The 22,031-nt window shown below is 39.5% G+C and overlaps 2 protein-coding genes across 2 annotated transcripts in view; both read left to right on the forward strand.

Moving 5' to 3' along the window:
• LOC133999458 (small integral membrane protein 36-like) overlaps nt 1–22,031 on the forward strand; it is a 370,942-nt gene that overhangs the window by 270,826 nt on the left and 78,085 nt on the right. The window lies entirely within an intron of this gene.
• Nucleotides 2,039–9,162, forward strand: cbx2 (chromobox homolog 2 (Drosophila Pc class)). The gene is made up of 5 exons (XM_062439531.1): nt 2,039–2,120; nt 2,253–2,296; nt 4,771–4,836; nt 5,246–5,315; nt 5,410–9,162. The coding sequence occupies exons 1-5, from the start codon at nt 2,049–2,051 to the stop codon at nt 6,760–6,762; spliced, it is 1,605 nt and encodes a 534-aa protein (XP_062295515.1). The 5' UTR covers nt 2,039–2,048; the 3' UTR covers nt 6,763–9,162.

Raw genomic sequence — 22,031 nt, forward strand, 5'->3', positions numbered from 1 at the left:
TATAATGTTTATATTATAAAATTCACACTATTTAAACATTTTAATTATTATACCAGCTTGCCAGCAGAGGGAGAAAAAAAAATCCACATTGCTGGAGTTACTTCCCTGAGCTTAATTCCCTGATAATACAACTTTAAATACTTTGTGTAATGATATTTATATTGCATATATTAGTTTTATGCTATATTTAAGGAGCATTCATGATATCTGGTCATGAATGCCGATGGAAAACAGCTAAATAAAAAGACTAAATCAAATTTTCACTTTGCTTCACTGTCATATTACGATTATTAATCTGAAATAACCACAAATAGATACATTACATTACACATTACCTCATCACTATGCATCCTGCAAACCACTGTGTTACATAAATAGTATAAAAATAAGTTGCTCTTTCTTTCATTTGCTTCCAAAACAAATGCACGTGTTTGCTAAGATCTTTACGAAACGAAATGATGGTGCTCATTTGAAACACAGTCTGTGAAAACACAGTACCGCCTTTGTCCACAGGGGTCGCTAAAAACACAAAATGAAAATAGCTTGTGGTAACTAGGTAATGAAGTAACGTCAGTACGTTTAACTCCGAACAACCAATATGAACTATTGTTAATGTGTACTGCGACCATGTCTCTGTGTTTGTTATCTAACTTCTTTATTGTAACACCTAACAACAAGCAAGGGTTCAAATATCATAACACTTTCCGTCCACACTGAATCCGATAAATAGGCTATTTTCTGTTATGTCATTATGTAGATGAGTACTCGCTATCGTCCTATATATGTTAGTACTTTTTAAACAGAAAACACACATTTTATATTGCGACATTTAAATGTTTCTTTACTGGAAATGACATCAACTGCAGCCGACAGCAACTTAACGTTTTTGTAGTGAAATGAAGTATCGTAGACATAACGCCTCATTTCAACTAAATGAATCAGCTGTTTCACATCCATGACACTTTCAATGCTCGCAGCTAGTTGGGACATTCCAACCGACGACTAATCAATCACTCTGATTTTGTCACTGATGCTCGTTTGTGTCAGTGTGTCTTCATGTGTTGGTGAGCAAAAGACAACTTTTTTTTCACTCTGACTAACAATAAAGATCTATTCTATTCTACTCTATTCGAACCTAATCCATCCAATTCTACGATACTCTACTCTATACTATTCTGTTCTACTCTACTGTTTTCTATTCTTCTCTATTCTAGCTTAATCTATACTACTCTACCCTGTTCTATTATATTATACTATACTATATAATATGGACAATATTCACTCTGATGGACAGTAAAGATCTGTTCTATTATATTCTATGCTATTCTACTCTATCCTATATTATATTATATTACATTACATTACATTATATTACATGGAAAATATTAAACTTCTAGACAATAAAAACCTATTCTATTCTACTTTACCCAATTATATTATATTATATTATATTGATTATATTCACTCTGGTGGACAGCAAATATCTAATCTATTCTACTCTACCCAATTATATATTATATTATATTATATTATATTACACTATATGGACCATATTCACTCTGGTGGACAGTAAAGATCTATGTTATTCTACTCTATGCCTTATTTACCTTATTGTATACTATTCCATTCTACCTTATTAAATTATATTATATTCTAATATATGCAATGCTATTTTATTCTGCTGTACCCTATTCTATGCTATTATGTTATATTCTACTATATTATATTATATGCTATTTTATTCTGCTGTAACCTATTCTATGCTATTATATTCTACTCTATTATATTATATTATATCATATTATATTATATGCTATTTTATTATACTCTACTTTATTCTATTCTCCTTTACTTTCCTCTATTATATTCTACTTTACTCTCCTTTACTTTCCTCTATTATAAATACTCTCTAACCGCTATGTCTTTTACTTCGAAGGCGACGCGTTCTAACATCCGGTCCCCTGCACGCGCTGGCCTCTGCGTGACTTGACGCAGCTCCTCTTTTTTTGATAAAGGGCTTCTTCTTATTTCGGGGGGAGAAAGCAGACATGGAGGAGCTAAGCGCCGTGGGAGAGCAGGTTTTTGATGCGGAATGCATTTTAAACAAACGACTGAAAAAGGTCAGAGCCGTGAGTCGTCGTTTTTCTTTAAAAAAAAAAAAAAATGTAATCCACGTTGTTTAATCTTGGGGGGCAGTTTTGCCAATGTTTTTCTCTCTCTCTCTTCTTTCTCTCTCCGTTTTTTTCTTTCAGGGAAAGTTGGAGTTCCTTGTGAAGTGGAGGGGATGGTCATCCAAGTAAGTACTAGTACTGCTGCTGCTGCTGCTGCTGCTCTGCCCCGAAACAATGAAAACAACAACAACGTGTCGCTTTTGTGTTAAAAAACCTGCTGCTAGCTTTACCGTGATTATTTAGTTTTTTTAGGGGAGGGGGAGGATTATAAAAAAAACACACACCGAGTCCAAACTACAACAACGTGTTACATTTTGTTCCCGTGTGCACTTTATTCAAATACAGCTACACAAATCCTGCCTTTTTTTTTTTTTGCATATATGCCTCCCCTATTGTTCATTACACCTCAAATTTAGGAAGTGAGCAAAAAGGGAAATATTTAATCCAGCTGCATTAGTGCTATCCATCCGATTTTATTATGCCTTTTGTTTACCCAGATATCCATAATGTTTAACACATTTTATCCCTGATCTAAAAAAACAACAAGTTGAGTGTATGAGTGAGTGTGTGTGTGACTCTGAAACCAATCAGTCAGTTTTACTATATGATATGTTTGATTTATAGCTTTTTTTTAACATGGTGTTACAGTCTTTAAACTCCTATATTTAACATACTTGTTTTGCTTTTAGTCTTTAATTTTTTTGGGTGCTTGTAATGCTCCAGTCTGCCTTCATTTCTTGTCACTTGCCCTTTCTGTTCACTGCACATTGTTGCTGTAATCCACCATCAATGCACACTGTTGCCTGCCAGCTCCATGGCTTTTCGGTTAGACCCCCATCCTTTGTGTGTGTGTGTGTGTGTAGGGGGGGAAAAAAAGAAAAAGGTGGGGGTTGATTATTTCACTGGTGACTGCTGATCAGAATAGACCCTTCAACAACAAGTGATGAGGAGAAAGGTCATTACATATGCATGTAGTCCTGATCATTTAAAGGAGAGAAAAACAAAATGGCCTGTTTTTTGTTTTGTTTTTTTAGTTTAGGAAAAAGTTTTTGTTTAGCTGATTCTTTAAAAAAAAAAACATCTTGTAATACATGCACTCATACTCAGGAAGCTTACACACCCAATGCATACTTTCAAGTCTAGAAAATAAGGCGGAGTACACCTAAAAAAGCAAAATTGGGCACTTTTGGTAATTTAGCACTGGAGCTTGTTATGATACACAGATGAGTTATTTCAGCTTTCTAAAAACACATTTCAAAACTGTGCTATGATCGCCAGCACGACAAACTTGTTGTTTTTTTAAGGGACTTCCCACGAATGTCAGAGCACCTCCATTTAACCTGGAAATGCTCCTCCTTTCGGCTTTGTTCATGTTTTGTTTTCTTTTTGCTGAACACTCAGGTTTTATACTACAGCTGTTCTCATTGTGTGGAGAATTCAACTCTACTATTTCTGTGTAGCAATCCCCCAAAATATGCATCAAATTTAAAAAAATAGTCCATAAAAATAGGGAACATATATCCTAGAAACTGTGAAAACCTGTTTTTTTAAAAGTAGGATAAAACATTTTGCTCTAAAGAGAACATAATAATACGCTTTTTTGCAAATTGCTCACATTTTACTGACTCACACTACTGCATATTTACCCGTCGTCACATCTAGTTACTCCCTCAAAATGACTGATTGGTGGTGTTGACATGCAAAATCTCGTCATTACAAGTCATTCCAGGTTTGGGTGTAGCAGAGTAAAACATCTAAAGCCCAACTTTTCATTTAATTAGTCTAGTTTTTGATTTAAATTATACTGTTTTAGCATTGTAGGTTATTACTCCTGTATCTACATGGGTAATAATAAGACTATGGAAAGTATAGACAGAAAACAACAATACAAAGAGACTTTATAACCCGCTGATTTTCATTTGCTTGGTTAATCGTTGCGTCGATGTAATGTTTAAAAAACCATCATAAAAACACAATTCACAACTCTCTTTAAGAGCATGGCGATGTCCTCATTTTGATATTCAATTTGTCGATATATGTCACATGTGCAATGCATCAAATCTCATCTGACAAGCTGAAATCAGGGAATATTTGGCATTTTTGGTTAATAGAGAACCGATAAAGCCTGTAAGGGCATTTTCTTGTTAAGGAATTGTACTCATTATAAAAATAGAAGAAATTACAAGTGCCAAAATATCAGTCTGCTCTTTTCTATAGTGTCCTGTTGGTTGGATTTGTACACAAATTCTCATTTAAAGTATCGACTCATTTATTACTGTTGTATGAGCGATGTGAGTTCCTGAGCTGTTTTTGTGAAAGCTACTCATGCTGGTATTTCTAAGGCAGTCGTTAAATCATTTTCCTCAGGTAATATACGTGCAGTCTGTAGTAAGTTTACGACTGCAGGGACAAGAGAGCCTTCTGTTACTTTAATGAATGAACTCCATTGAGAGGTCATTTTCTAAATTTGCAGGTCACTGTTGTGGCTGCAGGGCACCTTTTTTTTCTTTTTTATATATTCCTGGACTGCGTTACCTTCTTGTTGTTTTTTATGAATACTGTGCTGTTTAACACTCCTCATGTCATTTATTTATTTCAGACATAACAGCTGGGAACCCCAAGAAAACATCCTCGACCCCAGACTGTTGGCCGCTTTCAACAAGAAGTGAGTGTCTTCATCGAAACACACCATTAGTGACACACCTAATGACTGGTTTGTCTCTTCACCTCAGAATCAACCCTGCAACACTTGGACACACACATGATTACAGACCTGAACGTCTTCTAGGCATCACCTTCTTTCTTTTTTTTTTTTACGTTACATCAAGAGGAAGAGAAAAACCTGACATTTGAAACCAAGCAAATATTGTTCAGACAGAGTTAAAACACATTTGATCTGCTCATGAACGGAGTGATGTTTGGCTTACATGTATGCAAGTATATAAATATTTATTTGAGTTCTTGTTAAGAGTAGTCCCTTTGATGGCTCCCATCCACTTTATGTTTAAAATCATCTTGACTAAACCCTTCAAATTTCGTGAAAATAACACTGTTGGTGAAATGTGTGTTTGTAGAGAACAAGAAAAGGAGCTGCTGTTGCGTAAACGAGGGAAGAGACCAAGAGGACGACCACGAAAAATCGTTGTAAGTATAATCCAAAGGAGAGCAGCCTTTCTTTGTGAGCATTGTGTGTTTTTTAGTTCATAACATTCACTATTTACTCTTTTTATTAATTTAGGAAAATGTGCCTGAAGCTCCAAAGTCAAGCAGCTCCTCATCTGGCTCATCGTCGTCCTCCGATTCCTCCTCATCGTGCTCCTCCTCTTCATCCTCGTCAGACGACGATGACGACGACAGCCACGTTAAACAAGCAAGCCCGGCTGTCAGAACACGAGACCTTCACCCTGTCCCGCAGAAGAAAGCACAGATTGTCATGGCGAAACAGGAGCCGGCCAAAAAACGACGCAGAAAACCTCTGCCCCCTGAAGCGAAGGAATTTCAACCGGCCAAGGGCCCTCGCAAAATCCTCAAGACATCCAAAGATACCGATCTTCCCGGAGCAATCAAGAAGCCTGTTCACCCGGCCAGCTTCACCTTTATGGGTTTCCATCGGGGCTCAGCCAGGGATACAGTGGGTGGTCAGAACAGGAGCTCTATGGCCCAGGAAGGGGCTATTAAAAACTCCACGAGCTCTGTGGGATCTGGCAGGTCAGCCCAGCCTTCCCCCCTCTCTCTGAACAAATCCAGCCAAAGCAGGAATGTCACGGAGGGTAAACTGTCCATCTCCAGTATGAGCAGCGAGACAAGTCTGGATTTGAAAGCAGCTGCTAGTAAATCTAAAGGGGTTGCAGCGTTGAATTTGAATACATCCAAACACCCCATTCAAGGAACCACTCAGCATACACTGAGCTCCCCCAACGGACAAAAGAAACCTCAGACCCCTGTGTCAACACTGCAGAGGATACCCAATACTAAAGCAGTGGCTTCCTTACCATCGAAGAACGCCTCCGCCAATCAAGGTGCTGGCCTTCAGCCGCTCAACCTTCAGAGCAAACGGGTGCAGGGTAAAGACGCTCCTGGAAACGGCACTCCCCCGGCATCAGGTCTGAGAAACGCAACAAACCCAACACGGAAGACTACTGTTACCCAAAATCAGGAGTACAAACCCCCCCAGAGTCCAGCTACCCCTGTAGGACTGCAGACCAGGAAGAACCAGTCTGGAGCAGATAAGGTTAAAGATAAGACAACTGAAATCCAGACCTCTAGAGCTCAAAGCAGGCTGGAGAAGAGCGGTGTGCATAAATCCTCCACAGATGTCCCGAGCCAGCAAGAGAGGTCGGCGTCCAAAGATGGCAAGAAAGGCAAAATGAACGAAATGAGCACAGGCGAAGAGGAGAGCAGCTCAGAATCCGACCAGGACTCCTCCTACGCTGTTCAGGATCGCTCGGTGATGGTCCAGAACCAGGACTGGAAGCCCACACGCAGCCTGATAGAACATGTCTTCGTCACGGACGTCACCGCTAATCTAGTCACTGTCACAGTCAAAGAGTCGCCCACCAGCGTTGGCTTCTTCAGCATCCGAAACTACTGACGGGACACTAGACGAAGCAAACTGTCTGGCATCGAAGCATAAAGATAAAACTTTGGGGCGGAGCAATGCATCAGGACACGGAGGTTAATTTGCTCTTCATCTTCTTTCAGTAAAAGTCCATAAATGGAAAAAAAAGGGGGCGAACTGTTGGTTATTGATGATGGTAATTTATTTACTTATGTCTACAAAATGTTAAAGAAACATCAGCGGAGGAAGGAAGGGCAGTGACTTTTAAACCGTAAAGCTGATGCAAGGGTTTGCAAAACAGACTTTCCTAATAATTTCGTGGTTGCAGTGGGTCCAAAATGACAGCTATAGAGAGTTCTTGAGATAAATAACTCACGGTCAAGAACTTTGTTGAAGGGAATAAGCGGCGTTACTGCAAAATCCATGACCTTTTCAAATGTTCTGAGTCAGTAACTAGCAGAACTTCACAGTGCTTTTCTTTCACTCTGATTAAAAAGAAAGATCTGCAGGCCCAACTGCCGATGACCACTGGATATAGGTCAGGTTAATCTATGCGAAAAATATGAATGAATCTCCTGCTTCTCTGTTAATGAGATGATCTGCTTTTCTTATAAACGTACACAGCGGGAGTCAAAGACAAAAATGAAGAAATAATGAAAAGGGTAGGCATAAGCAAGGAGGGTTAGCTTCTTTTAATGGGCTAGTTCATAATGTGTTAATGTTGTGAATCCATATCAGTCAATAGATAATGTAAAGCAAACACCTTTTTTTAATTCTTCGTAGTATTGAGTCAATAGTTATGTTTATTTTTGTAATGTTTCATAAATTAGCTACCTCTGTTTTACTCAACATTTTGCTGCATTATGTATATTCATTTCTTCTGGGATAGGAAGTCCTTTCCCTCCAGGGTATACTATCATTTTTGTCTATATATAATTGTTTTTATATAGCTCTAAATGTATCAGACTCTCATGTCGCATACGTTTGTGTTAGTACCAGCGATCGGCTCTCGAGCGGCAGACAACAGCTTTATATCTGTGTAATGAAAGCTAGCGGTGTTGAACGGTGTGCACCATAAGAAGTTTCATAACACAGTGCAGCCGGTTTATCAGTGCCGTTTGTTTTTTTTCTTCTTCCAAATGGGCTGAAGCATGTGGGGAGTCAGATACAGTATCTCTGTTCCTCCCTGGTGCTCAGATAAGACTTTGGGTCCTTACTGAGGTTTGCTCTTCTTCCTTCGCTTCAGTTCTGTCCTTCGTATCCACCCGCTTCACTGAAGTATTCACCAGCAAACTTCAATCTTCTCAGACTTGTGTAGTTCAAAAGACAGAAATCAGAGAGTAATGCGGTCGCATTGAAACGGCAGGATGATCGACGACAGCTCACCTGACGGGGCTCCACCCTCTGAAACCACTGAATGCTTTGAAAGCGCTTGAGGGAGCGGTTGGGCGTGGACGAAGCTTGACAATAAAAAAAACGGCTCAGCATTGTTTGTCGTCGACCACAAAACTCCAGATTTCATTGTGTCTGTAGCAAACTGGTGTTCAAAATGTCTAGTACAGAAATGAAATGCCAGTTTTTGTTTTGTTTTGTGTTGTTGTTTTTTTCCACTTGCAGCTGCAGACGTCTCATTTCACTCGGAGCTGCAGGCCTGGCCTCCCAGACAAGAAAAAAAAAAAAAAGTCTTTATCTGATGTAACGGAAAAGAAACCACAACAATGTGTGCTACTTTCTGCTCCCTTGAGAGGAGTTCAGCAACAAAGCACTTCGACTGAACTCTTCTGTCTAATCCTGCTCTGCAGACTGTGCCTTTCTTTCTCACAAAGACTAAACACAAAGGCATTACCCCAAAGATAGCTAGAATTTCAGGTTGTTCAATAAGAAGTACCCCTAGAGTATAGAATGGAGACTGTGCCATTTTATTTTGTCTATATTGTTTTGGTAAAAAAAAAAAAAGAAAGAAAAAAAAAACCTGCTATAAGACGTATCACAGATGTATGAAATTCACAAATATACGATGCCTTATTGAAACAATACGAAGGGTTAAGGTTCAAGTAATAGAAGTAGTTTCCATTCAGGATCAGCTGAAAAACAAAAGGAGTGTATTCTCATATTACACACGTGTTACAGGTGCACAGCATTTGGTGTCCTCTTGTCAGTATGTCTCAGGATACACTAAGTTTCTATACATTTCTAGTCTCATTCAAAATGTCACTTCTCTCTGCCATGTAATAGGCTATGGGGTAATGCAAAGTGTTCATATAAAATATGTTTTGTAATTCTTGTAATTTGGAATAAATGTGTTTACTTTTTTTTTTTTTTTAGATCTACTAACCATCTCAGTGGAAATGTTGTTCTCTTTTCAACCTATTTATTTTAAAAATCAAGAGCCTGTCAGGGTAGGACAGTGTCATCAATATTTGTATCATGCCACTTGTCAAATTGTCTAATAAATGGTACAACCTTAACTCTGACTTGGGGGTTGGTTTATTTATTGTTTTTACACACAAATGAAAAGTCAATTTAAGGTGCCCTGTGAAGACCCTGACCTCTCGTAGCAGCTATGGAGCAACTCTCTTTTATGAGCATGTGATGCAATACACATTCCTGCCAATGGTTTCACACTATTCCACTGATCTGCAGATGGCTGTAATGTGTCAAGAAACACAGGAATGTGTCAGCAAAAGCAGTGAAGGAGACTCCAAGCTAGTAAACAGGAGTGTAAACCAGATATATATATATACATGAATGAAGGGAGTTTTGTTAGACCTCCACACTAGCCTACGTTTTGGTTCGTTATACTCAAGGTAAACAGCTTTTCTTTGTTTACAAGGTAACTCCACAATGTACGTTTGATATAAAACTGAAAATAAACTTACAATACATGTGTCTTTTTAGAAAGAAATGTTAATTATTCTCAAAAGTTATGGATCTGCTGCTTCCAGGGAGACATTTTTGTACCCTGGCTGACTTTCTTCACAGCCCCAAACACTTCCATGACGATTTAATCCTTCATTCTCTCTAAAGCTGCATAGTTTGAGCCTTCATCGGCACCACTGTTAAATAATGTTTCACTTTAGTAACAATTAACACCTTTAAATTGCACCCCTGGTGATACATTAAGGTTTTTTTCTTTTTAAACTGAAGGAAAACTCTGTAAATGAGGCTTTCTGTGACTTGTGGACGCATTACCCGTCAGCGCCACTAGATGGTGCTGTTGTACTTAAAGGAAACGAAAACCCAAGAGTGCTTCAGTCTCTTAATTGAGCATAATTGTTTAATCTATTAGTTTACACACTTGAGATTAAAATCCTTCAATTTAATTTACCTCATTGTATGCAGCAAACAAACAAACCATTTCCTGAGTTTTTCACATTAAAAGCACCCACTGCAGTGTCAATGTAGTATTTTTACTATAAGATTAATACAAATATAAAAGTATAGACAGACAAAGATAAAATTGGCTCGTGTTTTTCGTTATCTACAACCACAGTTTCTAATTTCAAGTACTTGCAAAAAGGAATGTTGCTGTCTTGTGTTTCCACTGCATCCTCATCTGATCATCTTGATAACAGCGTTAACCTGTACATGCCTGTGACATGCAAACACTTTCACTATATGGTTAGAGATTAAGTTTCAGCCATTCATTCCTTTTGGGTATCGGGTGAGTGTATGACTTGGCACTGCACTTCCTTCTGTCTCTAACCCACAAACTTGTGGCTTCTTTAAGTGTTTCCACTGAGAGAAAAGTTGAGCTGTGTGACTGGAAGGCACAGGATAATTAAGCTTTGATTTGGCGTCAAGTTACTCAAATCAAATTGTCTTTCAGTCGGGAGCGGAGACAATATAGTCGCTTCTGTCTGATCCCCTGAAAGCCACGAGCGTTGGCCACAGTTGTATTAACCCTTGTCGGGTGATGTCACTTTTGACCTGCTGGTTGCATATACGAATACGAGTGTACTGTAACTGTAACTGAGAAGAAACCGGCTGCCATTTCTGACATGTAAGAATAAAAATTACCAACATTTGCAGATTCTAGCTTCACCAATGTAAGTATTCACAACTTTTCTCAAACTCATGTCATTAGAAACTGAATTTCCTTGTTGTTGTTTTTTAAATTTTCAGGCAAAATATGCAACTGAAAGATGACTCCTTGGGCTCTGAGAGGTCCAATGGACATCTGACTTAATTTACTAAGGAGACTGAGCAATGAACCAGGCAATAAAGTAAAAAACAAACTAAAACTGAGGAAATAACCATTAGTTACAGTCAGTTTTGTATTACTAGTGATACCGATGAGGAGATATGGAGGATTATGGCGGCATACATCCTAGACAGAAAGTAAAGAGGTGGCTCCAGTTGAGTACAGTACAAACACCTATAGGCAATTTCCAATTCTCACAAGTTGTAGTAGATGTATTTAGATACTTAAGCAATACAAGTAAAGAAAAAATGAGTCTATTACATGTAAAAGTCTTGCCAAAAAAGCCTAAATAAAGAATTGGAGTTCAAAAAATCATTCTTGATCTAACAGAACAAGGTGCTGACAAAATAACCTCATCTCAAGGTTCATTTAACAGCTTTTCTGGAGATTTCAGTCATATCGCATGATCTTTAAAAGCAGATCAAGCCCGAGCTTATGAGTCCTCAAAGAAAAATGGAAATCTGAACTTCCTCAATCCCCCTCCCGACAACTGATAAACACCATCTACCGATAAAGATTATGTGATATGATTGAAAGCTGCAGAACAGCTATTAAACTGACTATTCATGCACTCTTTCCTGCATGTAATTATAAATATTATACTATGGGATTATTATGACTTATGCAGTAATGTGTGAGTAGCATTTTATTGCTGCAGCTGGTGGAGGTGGAGTTATTGCTTGGTAGTTTAATCTATAATAATAAAGCTTCATATTTTACACATTTTTGTGTTACTAAAGCTGTCAGATGAATATAGAGGAGTAAAAAGTACAAGAATAGTTGAATAAATGTGTGAACTGGCAAAGAAAAAAAAAAGGAAATGCTTATGAGGTGATATAGACGTGTAAATGTGCTTCGTTATTGTACGTGTCACTACTGGTGAAAAAATGTGGTAAAGCGTGGAAAGCGGTGCAAGAAGTTCAATTTAAAGTATTGTTATTGTTCTGCTGAAGAGACTAAATGAAAAAGAAAGTCTGCAGCACCTTTCAACACACAGACGCCCCTCTCCCTCTTTCACCACCCCTGTATTTACACACTCTTAAAAACACTGTCACACAGACTGACTAACTGACAGAAGTTATCATTACACAAAGCACTCGATTCCATAATTTATAGAGATCCCCGTCCCAGTCATGTGGAATTCTCCCAAAATAAATTCAAGTAAACACTTACGCGACAAAGAGGCACTCACAGTGGCCTGGTATGCATAAACAGTATGAACAGTGTGACAGTGTAATCCCAACCCCCACAACCCCCCTCCCACCCCCCCCTCCTCACCCCAACACACACACACACACACACACATACACACACACACACATACTGTATATACCCAACAGCCCAACCCAGCACTGACTTCAGGCCGGGGTTGGAAATGAGCCTAATACCCCCCCTCCACCTCCTCGTCCCCGCTCACCCCCAGCGCCGATACACCAACCCCGACTTTCCCCCCCTCAACCCACCCACCCCACACCTGACTCCTGGCAAAATAAGCCAGACTCCAATCCATCTTCCATCGCAATAACACACACCCCAAACCATGTTGTTTTGCAGAGAGCGTTCAGCAAGTTCATCTCCAGGGATGTTTTTTTGTTGTTGTTGTTTTTTTTGGGGTTCTTTTACCCTGGGACATCATATTGTTTTAGCAACACAAGATGCATTAAATCAATCAGCTCTTTGCTTAACTCTGGCCTTTTGTGTTAGAAGCCAGAAATAAGCTTTTTTTTCATAATGCTACGTTGAAAGTGATCAAGCGATACACATGATTAGGGACATTTGGGAACTTATTTTACTTACTATTATTTGCAGGAAAGCAGTTTTACTCCCCTCTGCACCTTGATAATAATCTACATAACAAACACTCATAATACACAGCATATACAGTAGTGTGGCCAACTGGGAAAACTACATTAGTGCTGTTCTTTAGGTTTGTGTGATGTCTCCAAACCAAACTAGATGCAATCATTTGGCTGTTTGTTTTAATCTTCTGCTTTATCATAGGTCAGAATCCAGGCCTGATGTTGACTGATTTGTGCATTTAAAAGCCAACACTGATATTGATGTCAAATTTCTCTCTGTTTGTATTTGTGTTTGGACTCCTCTTTACCTTGAGGATTGTAACCAAACGCGGCTGGTTGAGTTTAAAACGCCGGGGATGGCTGCTATTCGATTTCAAAGGGACTGTTTAGAAACCTGATCCGACCCTCCAGCGAGCATACCTTCTACACCCACGTCTCCCTCGCCCCTCATTCTAAATCACTCCACTGGAGCAGTGTAAACAAACTTCAGTTTGCTCTCTGATATTGAGAGGTTAAGACAAGCGGCAATCCTCCACTATGACAACACGGCCTCAGACAGACGATGTCATCTGTCTTACCTCACTCTCCATCCATCACTATGCCGGAGTCGACATGTCTGACAGTCCCACTCTCGCTTTTCTCGCTGGCACAGGCCTCCACATCTGTCACATTTTCCTCCAAGCTTTACTTTTATTACACCAGATGAACTCCGCCTCCTTCCCCTCTGAATTCACGGACACCTGAAGGGCAAGCAGGCAGAGAGAAAACATATTGATTAGTCATGGTATCTGATGTCACCTTGGCTCCATAAACACCTTTTTTTTTTCAATTGCCACTAAGCTACCTGTAAGACGTGACACAGAAATGTTTAAGTCATGTTGTGAGCGCAACAAGAATTCATTGCCTGTAAATGCAAATGTGACGATATAACAAGTAAATAAAGTTCTGAATCAGCTGCTCAAAATCTCTTTATTGGGTTCGTAAGGCAATTAAAGTTCTGAGGTTATAAATGATATAGTAAACACTTAAATTAAGCAACATTAGGTAACAGAATTAAACAAAGAATAAAATACAACTCCTCAAAAAGCTGAAATGAGCAGATTGAAGCTTGGGTTTGAATATTAATGTTTAATGCTTGTCTCAGCTCTACTATAAAGAATGTTAAAAAGCATTGGGCCAAAAAAAATCGAAAGCCGATCAAAAAAAAAGTGTTCATTGGACTTCATGGGGGCTGCGAGAGGGGATTCTCTAACTAGCAAAGCCAACATACTGTAATGCAAGCCCATGCTCTAAATAATAAGTGGGTTTTAAAATCAATTAGAGTTTACAGGCAACCAGTGTAGAAATTCTTAAATAAGACTAATAACTTTATTTCCACTATTCCTTGTTGGCAGAATTTTGGATTAACCGCTGCTGATTTAGTGCTTTTTTTATAAAGGGAAGCCAGGCAGGAAAATACAGCGTTACATTTATCCAGCATGGTTAGTGTGACAGTGTGTCAGCATTGGCTAGAAAAAAACGGATATGAATATGAATATGTTGAACATGATTTTGACCTGTTAAGAATAGGTATATAAGACATTCATAACTATGTATTCAACAGGCAGTACAGTTAAAAAGGCAGCAGCCGACACCCTCAATAGCAAGGCATCTGTCTCCTGATGACGCACTCAAGTATTGAAAAAGAAAGCACCTAAAAGTCCGCTTTGAGTCACACCACAAGATGTGTCATATGCCTGTGACATCTTTTTTGTACTGTAGAAACTTCGGTGATTTCCCTTTTTTTCATCTTTTTCCGTTAGTGTCAACTTCTACATTTGTCCGATACTTCAGTTTATGACCAAATACCTGCAAGACTAATGAATCAGCCTCAGCTAAACTACAATGGTGAACATATTTAACATTACTTCCTATACATCAGCATGTTAACATTGCCCATTAAAACATATTGGTGTGCTGATATTAGCGTTTAGTCCTGCAGAGCTTCTACCATGGCTTTAAACAGTCAATACATTGTCTGATATTATGTTAAAATCAGGCTTTTTACAGTGTCAAGTTCAGGTATCTTACATGTTTGTTACCTAACAACATTAAACAAGTGTGATTATAATATAATGTGGTAAAAAGCACCTAAAGCTAAACAGCAGAGAGAGAAGGAGAAAGTGAAATATGAAGTCAAGGTAGTGAAACAAAAAGTGAAAGGCAATTTTTCACATTAAAAAAAAGAAGCTGTTTCTATCCCAGGGAGCAGTTTCTTTTAACACCCACAGGGCAGGAAAAAGAAGGAATCTCCCTCTGCTGTGAAACTGAGGTAACAAAGTCAAACTGTATCTAGCAGACAGAAGGTGCCAGCGGGAAGTTTGCCCTTCTGATCTTTCTATAATCTGCTCTGGGGAAGACACAGCTACTCTGCTTACCACCTTCAAAGGCCTCTCTCCTTAACGTTCAGCCTCACATCCTAATCTGATTGAGGAGGAGAGAAAATATTGACAATTTCACAGGACAGAGGAGGGTAAATATTTGAAACCATTGCTCTGACACACCAGTGGAAGTGGAGCTCATATATTAACAATTGAACCAAATAATCGTATCTTTTTCGGTTTTAATGTATTTCAAGCTGCATCGATTTTAGGAGTTTATGCCAAGTTGTTCAAGGCAGATACCATGTTCCTGTCAAACTCAATTTTAAAGATTTTTTTTATTCTACTTTAAACTGCGAACGTTTGGGTCAGCACTCATAAACCTCCACAAAGCCAGTGGCACCAGGAGAGGCGCACTGATAAATCAGCGGCAGGCTACGAACAAGGCCCGGTGCCGGCAGACCTGTATGCAACAGGACAACTCTATCGGTGGATTTCACAGGTCATTACTCTGGCTCCAGCCATCGCAGCCTCCAGTGGCTCTGGAGACGGCCAGCTTTTTCTCAGAGACAACAGCTTACTGGGCTTTGTGCTAGCTAAACAAGCGTGTCTGTCTCACAGCAGTAGATTAATGTCTAGATAGAGGGTTTGCTCCTCAGGGAGACCTGTAGAGGAGCCATCCATCAACCTTTGGAGGCCATTACACAATAACAAAATAACAAAATCTGAGAGAGGGGCTCATTGACTGAACCCTGTCCTCTGGGGCTACAGAAAGGTAGACAGAGTAAGAGCTTTCTGAATTAAGTCTGAGCAAAGACAGGAGGGACGAGTTTACTGAGGACTAGAGTGAGAACATGAACGCTGCTTTAGATGATATGCAGGGTCAAACTGAACTGATCATTAGTGGATGTAAATGATTAGAAACAGTAGAAGAAAAGTTTTAAAAAAGAGAACATTCGTGTAAGGCTGCAAGTGATTATTTTAAGGACTGATTCACCTTGATTATCTTCTCAACTCCATGTTTTATCCAACAGTCGAAAACCCCAAAATTATTCAGGTTAACATCATAAATGACAAAGAAAAGCAGGAAATCACCACATTAGAGAAGCTCAAAACAGAGAATGTTTGGCTTTTTCAATTAAGAAATGGTCAAAATAGTGATTTTCTGCCGATCGACTAATTGATTAATTGACTTATGGTTGCAGCCCTGCAGATGTGGCCTCTCATCTCCGTGGGCCGTAATGCAGCTTAAAAGCATTTACATTGAGTGTCATCTGTGAGACATTGTGTGTGGTAAACACACAAACCCTTTCTCCTCCACATGAATGACAGTAAACAACACAGGATCTCTGGCTGTGCTCCCCCCCACCCCCCAAACACCCCAGAGGAGAAAGGGGGTCACACAAACACAGCATCTGACTGGCTCTTAATTTGTTTAAAGCAGCCCATTCAAACAGGATCCCCAACAGAGAGAAAATCTCGTTTCCAAGGCTGTCGCCATGGCTCGCGCCGTGTTGTTTAAGAAGGAGATCAGGACGCCGCTGACGTCTCAGCTGACTTCCAGCACACACAGCTTCACAGAGGTGCCAGGTTGTAATTAACACTTTGCAGATTACGTTTACAGGACCAACATGGTCTGCCTGAGTTTTATTACCACCTGGGTTGTACTTCTGACCTCAGGGGATACAAAACACTCTCTGTTTGACGTTGTCCTGTCCTGTGTGAGAGCGTTTGACGGGATTTTGATCGTGGTGAGAGCCGGCTGGCTGTTGGCTGTTCCTTGTGTGCAGAGATAATGAGAATCTCCCCTTGCCTCTTGCTAGTTTTCCAGCTACGACTGGATGAAGAGACATGCCGCAGTCTGAAAATATTAATCTATTTCTGTCCTCTATCTGCAGCTTTCATTCATTTATTTGGCCTCATGCTGTTGCTCTAACAGTCTTATTAGAGTAGCAGCGAAACTAATCCATTTTTTGGCAGCAGGCGGCAGACAGCTGGGCAGTGAGGAGTCGCAACAAAGTGGCTGATATAATTGCGGTGAAATTATTTTCATGCAGCTCCTCAGTTTCTTCTCAGGCTGCAAGCAGCGCTCCAGGTTAACATGCTATGGTAATAAAGCAGCTATTAACGTACCAGTGACCTCAGGATGTGAGGGCCTAGTCATTTAGCATCACACATGCCATTTATAGTGCAGATTTCCTAGAAGCTGCACAAAGAAATGTTCTCCTAACCCACACATGGCATGCATAGTGTTTTAAAATATGTAAATGTAAAGTTTCTGATGTTCTGAAAGCTATACTCTGATAAAATATGTCATGGAAATGTCCTGGGATCTTGATTTACCATGTTGAAGCTGTTCAGCAGATTCCTCAGTGTTATCTTAGATCTATATATATCAGATAAAGGCCTGACTAATGCCAGTGCTATTATTAGTCCTAGTTAACATGCTGAACACTTGTGCTTTTTAATCATGGTCCGCTGCAATGTGGCAGTTTGCATTCTGTATCCATCATCACTGAGACAAGCGGACGACGATCTGTGTGTGTTACATATTGAATGCAGCTGTGAAAAAACATCTGCGCACATCTGCACCACTAGATGGCAGATATCCCCTGAAATATTCTTCAGTGCAGCTTCGTACTGTTCAGCAGCAGCTGTCATTAATATTCCTTCAATGAAAATTCAAAACTGATGGCTTCCAGTCAGGTCAGAAAAAAGAAAAAGAAACCGTCAGCAGTTAAAAATAAATCTGAAGTTCAAACCCAAAACAAGACATACTTCAAATACTTAATCAACTTGCTGCAAATTACCATTGAAGCCTGTCAACAACTTGCAACCAGCTGTGCCAAATACTACTGAGAGAGTTCATACAGAGAGGTGTCATTCTTGACGGAAAAAGCCTGGGTTTCCCATTTATCTCCACAAACCACACTTGTGTGTCTTAAACACTTCACACTGAATTAAACTGAAGTGGAAACCCACTCTCCAGACTAGCAGCACTTCTTTCCACTCCACGGCTGGGTGATAAATCTGTAGTCTTCCATCCTCTGCTGCCTGCTTCCCTTGTTCCTCTCTTTTTTTATAAGCTTTCTTCTCTCTCTCTGGTCAGACAGCAGTGAGTTGTGTTGCTCACAAAACAGGTAGAGGGGTGTTTGGATCCACTGAGAAAGTACAGCACAAGAAAATGTCGAACCTTGAGCGTTGCACGGTTTCAATGCTCAGGTGCCAACAGTAGGCCGTGACAAGCATCTCACATTTGTAAATGTGAAGCAAGAAAATGACATGTCTAAATGTTATTTCTAAAGGATGGTATTATGTTTCATGGTTTGGCACAAGCTCCCTTATATCCAGCTAATCCTGACTTGAATTAGTTCAACACATATTCGCCTTCTTTTTAAAATCTAAAATCTCAAACAGAGCCAAACCAACAATGAACCGATCCTACTAATGAGTGTTGTGTGTATCTAAAGTCTGATATATGTTATTCTTCTGTGCCCTAGACCTCTGTTGTTGTCCAAAAACGATTAAAAACATGTCAATGAGCCACACCGCTGCACTGACTCACATGTTCCTTCATTACATTTTCAGTCTCAGGAGAGTAGTTCTGTGTTCGGCCTGGGAATGCAGTTTATGCTCGCGGTGCTTCGCTAGCTTTCTATGCTACATATCACAACCTCTACAACTTTCTCAAAGATCTTTAGTACAAAATCAAGAGGTTATGTGTAGCGAAGCAAGCATTAAACAGAACCACATTCCCGCACATGTGCACTGACCTCTGCCTTACACAGAACTACTCTCCGGAGACCGAAAACATGATTGATGTTATTAGACTTTGGAGCGGTTTCTAAACAAACTAACATTTTGTGGTAAAAAAAACATGTCGCCCCAGTACAGTGGAATAGCTCGCTGACATGTTTTCTCCTCATGCCTTGATTATTGCAACAGTCTTTTCTCTTGTCTTAACCAAAAAAAACTCTGAAATGATTACAGACTGTTCAGAACTCAACTGCCAGGCTTTTGACCAAAAATAAGAGGCACAATCACATCACGCCTGTTTTAGCCTCTTTACATTGGCTCCCTGTTTGTTTTAGGACTGATTTTAAGATCTTAATGATCACATTAAAGGCTCCAGGTTATATTTTAGACCATTTAATCCCTTATGAACCTTTGCATGGTTTAAAATCCTCGGGCAGAGGACTTCTGTCTCTTTTAGTCCAGGCTGAAAATAAAGGGGACACATTCATGGCTATCGGGGTCTCGGTTCTCTGGAACAACCTGCCCAAGAAAATAAGGCCATCTGAGTCAGAAAGTCACCTTTCATATTTCTACTTACAATTTTATTGGAAAGCATTTTCTGATTTTACCTGAGTTGCCTGCTTAGTTTTCGTCTTTATTTTATGTGTTTTCTATTTTTGAATTAAAGCACTTTGTAACTGTGCTTTAAAAGTATTTTAATAGATGTTGGACAACAATGAAAGTCTATGGCACAGAGGAATAAGAGCTACCAGGCTTTGGATACACACACAGTACTTCACATTTGTTGACAGTAAGAACAATATAGACATACAGAGTCGGAGCTTTGAGGCGATTAGCTTAGCATTAAGACTAAAAGCTGAGGGAGACAACCAGCCTGGCTCTGTGCAAAGTAAAAAATAAATGCTTACCAACAATTTAAGCTCAGTAATTAACATGTTGTAACTTGTTTGTTTAATTGTTACACAAATAGAATATTAAAACATCACTTTGCGGTTCCAGGAGGATTTATGTGCTGTAAGTATTTAATGACAAACAATAACTGTTGAAATAACTTCAAAACCAAACATTAAAATGTGAAATACCTGTCAGCAAAGTTTTGCTTTGAGGTAATTGAGGTATACACAACCAAAAAATGTGCCTTTGCATCAGACAATTCTGCATAGATCTCACTGCTGAAATATCTGGCCTCAAGTAGTCCTGCCCATAAAACATACAGTATTTATGTGACATGTTTGTGCAGCACCTTGACAGAATGCAATTATATCAGCAAGCCACAGGCGTGTTAATGATGGTGCTCCGTCATCAGGATGGAGACGTGAAATTGAAAGATGTGAAATTGTTTTCGTCTCAGTCTCGAGCACCTGAGGGCTTTTGCTCCTGATAACCTTTTTATGTTTTATGAACCTACCTGAGCAAGACTGTCAAAAGTGTGATTTTCAGATAATCTCCGGTTGTTGCACATATTCCCATTTTCTTTTCCTCACAGTGACGGCCACAACGTGATACTCTCAGGAGAGATATCGGAGTATGACAAGGCTCTAACGTCTTGTCAATATTTATAATCAACTTTAAAAAGTTATTTTCTAGCCTTCCTATTTCCCTCTTCACATTTTGTCGCAACATTACCTCCGACTCCTGCTGCCAAACAGCACTGAGTTTGGCCCATTTACTTCACATATGACAGTAAGCTGAGACAAACTTTAAAGTTCCACCTTGAAGCTATATCAAAAATGCCACACTGGACAATCAGTAGGGGCCAGTATACTCCATCAGAATTGCTTGTTGAATGGTCAAATTTTCTTCTGAAACCTCCACCATCCACACATTTCGGACATTAAGAGGCCTCTGTCCGGTCATTTCTGTAATTATCCGAAACTTACCATCTATAATTCACATCTACTTCAAGCTATGATTGTTCAAGCCGTGCAGAGGAGAAAAGGGAGTTTTAACTTTTCTCTCCAGCTCTCTTTTATCATTCTTGACACAATTGTCAACCGATTGCAACATTATGCCTTCCAGGGGTCTGAAAATGTGCATCATCCATCCTACCAGAGCAGGACTGCAGGAAGACCTGGTCTTATGATGCCAAGACGTAGAATGAGGCCAATATACAGACTGCACTGGAAGAGTTGTGACGCTTTAATCTCTGACATATTAAGCATTGTGAATTCCTGCATAACCAAGGTGAACCTGTTTGAACAGCACTTGGATTGTAGCCACGTAATGTTCAACATCCAGCGAAAAGAGAAACCATCCAGCTGAGCCTATCCAGGAAAGCTGCCAAACCTTATCCCCAGTTTCCCAAACCAGACACCGTGCTTCATCTTGCTTCCCATCATCTCATGGCTGCCAAGGACCCAAGGTTTTATACATTGTCCTGAACCAATGTGGACAAGAACGTCTAGAGATTAAGACCTTTAGACAAAATTCTGGTGACAAAACCAATCAAACATAACAAGACATTTTCAGCTTGGTCCTGGGAAACATTCCCTTTGGTGTGACTATGCCGATTACTGTTTCTACAATATTCTTTCTTTCTTTCTTATATTAGTTTTGTGGCTTTCTGCTGGGCCAGAGAAATGGAGCAATAAACAATCTTTGTACAGATTCAAACTCAGGCTTCGGTAATTAAATAGTGAACAAAAACCACAGGAATATCAGCCATGGATTCGTCAATGTGCATTTTTTAAAAGAAATGGCATTTAATGGCATAAAGAATAACGATCGGATCTAAATGTGATCAAATGTCGACAACTATGCTGTTTTTAATAACTCCCTGCAAGCATCCTGTGGGGTTGACACCTTTAAAGACCCAAGATATGAAATACACTGAGTTTAACCAATATCATGTTGGTATCAAGTGAATGCTGAATGGTATTTTAGGGACCAGAAATAATATCAACAGATCAGCACTCTTTGGCATTAGTTTCTGAGGTTATTGTAGGTGTGAGGCTAAATCAAAAAAAGGTGTATCTGGAAACAATTTGCAGAGATCCTGCAGTACAACTGAAGATCTCACTAACATTCAGAAATGATTTCTTTAGATACCCAACATCTGATCAAAGCACAGCCAAGTGTAAAGAGAGTGAATTAATAAACATCTCTGGGCTGCTTATTTAGTTGTGGAAGATGGCAGGATGATAAAAAAAAAAAAGACTTGGCATGTGCTGTTGAGTGAGTAAA

This window comes from Scomber scombrus, chromosome 18, assembly GCF_963691925.1.
Source record: "Scomber scombrus chromosome 18, fScoSco1.1, whole genome shotgun sequence".
In the NCBI taxonomy this organism is placed as follows: domain Eukaryota; kingdom Metazoa; phylum Chordata; class Actinopteri; order Scombriformes; family Scombridae; genus Scomber; species Scomber scombrus.